The 5189-nt window shown below is 37.6% G+C and overlaps 2 protein-coding genes across 2 annotated transcripts in view; both read right to left on the bottom strand.

Annotated features, from left to right (window-relative positions):
- HELRODRAFT_128054 (hypothetical protein) overlaps positions 1 to 1283 on the bottom strand; it is a gene marked incomplete at both ends in the record, with an annotated part of 1930 nt that extends 647 nt beyond the window's left edge. The window contains one exon of the mRNA XM_009023890.1: positions 1147 to 1283. Within this exon, the coding sequence (XP_009022138.1) occupies positions 1147 to 1283 (137 nt within the window). The remainder of the gene's footprint in view (positions 1 to 1146) is intronic.
- A 2427-nt stretch (positions 1284 to 3710) lies between these two features.
- Positions 3711 to 4420, bottom strand: HELRODRAFT_126731 (hypothetical protein; the record flags this gene model as incomplete). Its single annotated transcript, XM_009023889.1, has 2 exons — positions 3711 to 3966; positions 4323 to 4420. Coding segments are annotated over 2 exons (354 nt in total), but the record flags the coding sequence as incomplete, so codon positions are not given.
- Positions 4421 to 5189: the final 769 nt, after the last annotated feature.

Raw genomic sequence — 5189 nt, 5'->3', positions numbered from 1 at the left:
TACTACTACTACTACAACTACAACTACAACTAATACTATTACTACTACTTCTACTTCTACTACTACTACTACTACTACTACTACTACTACTACTACTACTACTACTACTACTACTACGGCGAGGACGATGATTATGATGACAATGATGATGATGATGATGATGATGATGACGACGATGATGATGATGATGATAAAAATATTTTTACAGCAACAATTGCATGACAAACAGGCGAGAGTTTTTTATCTAAGTGCCGATTGTTTGGCGCCAAAAATTTTCCAAACGTGTCACGCACGTGACCAATTCGCGCCAAAAAGATATTAAATAATTTCGAATAATTAGAATTTTTTTTTATTTATAAATTATAATAGCAATAATAACAATATTATTGTTATTATTATGATTATCATTAATTCTTTCGTAATTAGTTTCCAAAAGTATCAACCAAACACACACAAACACAACAACACACTCACACAAAAACACACACAACACAACACACACCCATACATTGCACCATCCCACGGTCCAAATAGCAAATACTGGAAATAAGAATGACAACACACACACACACAACACACACAAAGCAACAACAACAACACACACACACACATACATTGCCCCATCCCACGGTCCAAATAAAAAAACACAATACTAAAGTATGAATAACAATGGAAAAATAATCAAATTTTAATGTCAGGTATGCGTATAATAACATCATCATACCGTATTGCTAGAAGGCTAAATTGTATTAAGATGACATTTATTTGACAATTTATTAACGCATACACGCTATGTATTACAACTGCTTCTACTGCTCGTACTGCTGCGGCTGCTACTGCTGCTACTACCACTACTGCTACTACTACTAATACTATTACTACTATACTACTACTACTACTACTATTACTACTACTACTACTACAAATTTTGGTAGTTTCAATAATAATTGTTATAAAAAAAATTTAATATTGACATTAATGATAACAAGAATAACATTGGCATCTTAATTGAATTATCCTTCTGAACACAGAAAATATTTTCCTCTCGAAATGGTTTTATAATTAAACTAAATAAAATTGTTTAACCGACAAACTGACCGACCAGCCAATCAACCAATCACAATATAGAACTCCAAAGCCCCTAACTGACCTAACCAATGCGGGACCACAGACGGATCTGGGAGGAGGGGCCTAATCAGGGCAAGTATGAAAAATGGCAGCCAGCAACAAATGAACGAGCCCATTATGATACCCAGCGTTTTTGTGGTTTTGTGCTCTCTGGACGAAGTTGATGATCTGTTGAAAAGTTTGGAATGTTGTGGTTGCTGCTGTTGTTGGGCTGGTTGAGGGAGGCCCAAACGCTGATTGGAGGCGGCTTTTTCTAGGGGTTAGTGTACAAGATTGAAAGTTTTTACAAAAATTAACAATTTCACAGTTCAACAGTATTTTGAATCTATCCCATAAAACCATTCACACAAAGTCTAATTGAACATCACCAAATTCTAAAAATACCATAAAAACCCTTAAAATCCATCACAAGACACACGAAAAAAACTCCAAAACCACCACCAAACACCCCAAATAATCCACCATTTTTCAAGTTTGGCACCGCACTGGTCCGTCTACTGAGCGAGAGGGCACCACCAAGATCGAAACTATGCCTCTGGTGAAATTTAACCTCAAGGGAATGTTCCACGTGGTTGGTGGTGGCACACAGATGGGTGGGTGTGAGGTGATGAGTGGGTGGTGGTGGTTGCTGGGAGAGACGTCTTTGGGATAAGTTTGGGAGAGTTTTAGGCGTGAGACGGGGATCGTAGACCTCTAGACGGTTGCCGAGGAGTTGCGTGGTTGTTGAGGCCGTCGTTGAGGCCGTCGTCGTTGCGGTCGTGCGTCTACTCGCGATGTTGTTGTTGTTGTTGTTGATGTTGTTGATGATGTTGATGTTGTTGTTGTTGATGTTGTTGTTATTGATGTTGATGTTGTTGTTGATGATGTTGTTGTTGTTGGTGGTGTTGAAATTATTGCTAAGATTACTTATGCTGCTACCTGGTTTTTTATAATAAAAATAATAATATTACATCTGTAAACTGGAATGAAAATATATTATATATGAACAAACGAATGAACAAACGAAGTAACAAATGAACAAATGAACGAACGGATGATTAAAAGTATAATGAATGAATGAGTGAATGTTCAAAGGAGAAATTGCACTTAAACACCTCGCAGAGACATCGGAAAATTAAAATATGGACATTTTAATTAACTTCTCAGATTTTTAAATTAAATGATAGATGATGACGATGATGATGACACCCAGGTTAGCTGATGATGACGACGATGATGATGATGGTGACGACGATGATGATGGCAAAGCTGATGATGCTAATGACGATGATAAAAAGGATAAAAGTTCAGTAATTGAATAACGAGAGAGATAGTAACGATAATAATAATCATCACAGTTTGGAGTTCTAGAGCAATAATTGTTGGTTATTGGTTAGTGCGAAAGTTATTTTGGCCCATTACAGCAATTGAAACGTCTGAATTTGAACAAGAGATTAGATACTATCTCGATAAAGAATTGATGGATACTTGTGGTTGGAAACTTATGTTGGATAGCTGTGTTGGATACTTGTTGGATAGTTGTGTTGAATAGCTGTGTTGGATAGTTGTGATGGATAGCTGCATACTGTTAGGTTTTCAATTGCTTGTTTTTTACCAAAATATTTTTTTACAAAATTTTTGGTCTTTTAGTATTCAGGTTTGACTTCGGTTAAATTGGGTGTCAACTTCATCGGTAATTTGATACATCTCTTTTCATAACAAAACCCATGCTAAAATGATGATACTAAATAAAGATACCTAAAATGATAGTGATAATCTTAATGATGCTCTATCATAAACCTTTTTTTAATGTTTGTTTAAAGTATGAACACATCACACAGGCATTTTATGTTATAGGCAGGAATTTTCTTGCAGTCGAACTCGGGCATCACAGCAGTAGCTCAGTCAGGCACCTTAACCATTACACTATCGCGACAGGCAATGATGTGTTGGAGAAAATTTGTTTCCACGTGTCATCATTAAACATGCCAGTAGCAAGTCATTTGTATCAATTAGAGCCATTATAAATTTTCAGCATAAATAAAATTCTACACCTGAATTTTAAATTTATCCCGGCTCAATACTATCACCATAACAACTTCTCTCTCTACTCGCTCGGTCTATTTTCATTCATTCGTTCGTTCGTTTGTTCGTCGTTCGTTCGTTCGTTCATTCATTCATTCATTCCCTCATCATCGTCGTAGAATATATGACGTCACCAATATGGAAAACATTGACATCGTCATCATCATTACCATCCTCCCCTTATCATCCTCATCATCCTCATCATCCTTATCATCATCATTATCATCATCATCATCATCACCATAATACCCACCTAAAAACGCACCACTCTTCTTTCTCTCACCATCTCCCCTTCCAGCCAAACCATTATCATTATTACTATTATTATTATTATTACTATTGTTGCTGATATTTTTCACCGGGGTGACGGAGGGGGCATAGAGACAGAGCTGAGAGGGCACTCTGGTCGGAGCCCTACTCCTAAAAAATGGCGTAGAATAACCCCCCTGCTGGTTGTTGGGGGAGGCGTTTGGGCAGTTGAATGGTTGAAGCTTGGCTTCTGTCTTACGAACCTGGGCTGATACGATGTAGATTTTGTAGTAGACCGTCACCATGACAAATAGGGGTAAATAAAACGCCCCGACCGTGGCGTAGAACTGGTAGGCGACGTCCTGGCTCAACTCGCAGTGACCCGGAGGTGGGTCGGCCCTCCAGCCAAACAGCGGGGGAATGCTTATGAGGGCTGAGGTCACCCAGACGCTCATGATCATCAGGATCATTCTGGAGGGGGTACGTTTTGCGGCGTACTCGAAAGGGCGGGTAATGGTCAGGTACCTGTTTGATGATGATGATGATGGTGGTGGTGGTGGTGATAATGATGGTGGTGATGATGATAATGGTAGCGTTGGTAGTGGTGATGATAATGATCGAGTGATTTAATTATCTTTTCTTAATATGGTCATTATCTTCACCACCACCATCACCAATAATAATATTATATTTAATAATTATAATAATTATAATCATTAATCATTAAATACACGTGAATTAACGAATCAAACACTTTTGCATGTGATAGGCGGGGATCTTATTGCATTCGAACCCGGACCATGGCATCAGCAATGACAGGCACCTTAGCCATACACCATCGCGCCGTGTTATAATACCAAATTAGTCAAATTATGACCAACCGATCTATACTGATGGCACAGAGGTTGAGAATGCTGGCGGTGCAGAGTAGCACATCACTAGACGTCCACACATCACACATCGCCTTCGACAGTGACCACATGCCCATGATCTAGAGTGATGATGATGATGAGGGTGTGGTGATGATGAGGTTGGTGTGGTGGTGATGGTGGTAGTGATATTGATGGTGTGGTGGTGAGGATGGTGGTGTGTTGATGATGACGATGATGAAACGATGTGATGATGATGATATAGATTAATTTGATATAGATTAACACATACCCATAATCTAGAGTAACGGTGATGATGACGATGAAGATGATGATGACGACGATGATGAAAAAAACAAACAAACATAATGGTAATGATAGTAATTATGATAATGATAGCACAACAAAGATGGCGACGACGACGATGATGATGATGATAAACTTGAACCCAGACATACCTGCTTTCTCGAGTGCAGATTTTATTTTTAAACTCGCCATAATTACAAAACTTCAACAATCCATTCATCCGTTTGTTCATTTATTCGTTTGTTCGTTTGTTCATTCATTCGTTTGTTCATTCATTCATTTGTTCGTTCAATCGATCGATTGTTCGTTTTATTTTTTCATTAATTCATTTTCCTTTTTTTTCATTCATTCATTCATTCATTCATTCATTCATTCATTCATTCATTCATTCATTCATTCATTCATTCATTCATTCATTCATTCATTCATTCATTCATTCATTCATTCATTCATTCATTCATTCATTCATTCATTCATTCATTCATTCATTTGGGCAATTATATGTTCACTTATGAATGGCTCTGCATCATTCTTTGATTGTATAGTTTAGAAATTTCATTTTGTACGTCATGA

The sequence above is a fragment of the Helobdella robusta genome (genome assembly GCF_000326865.2).
Source record: "Helobdella robusta unplaced genomic scaffold HELROscaffold_38, whole genome shotgun sequence".
In the NCBI taxonomy this organism is placed as follows: domain Eukaryota; kingdom Metazoa; phylum Annelida; class Clitellata; order Rhynchobdellida; family Glossiphoniidae; genus Helobdella; species Helobdella robusta.
This window is presented reverse-complemented; position numbering and strand designations above follow the sequence as displayed.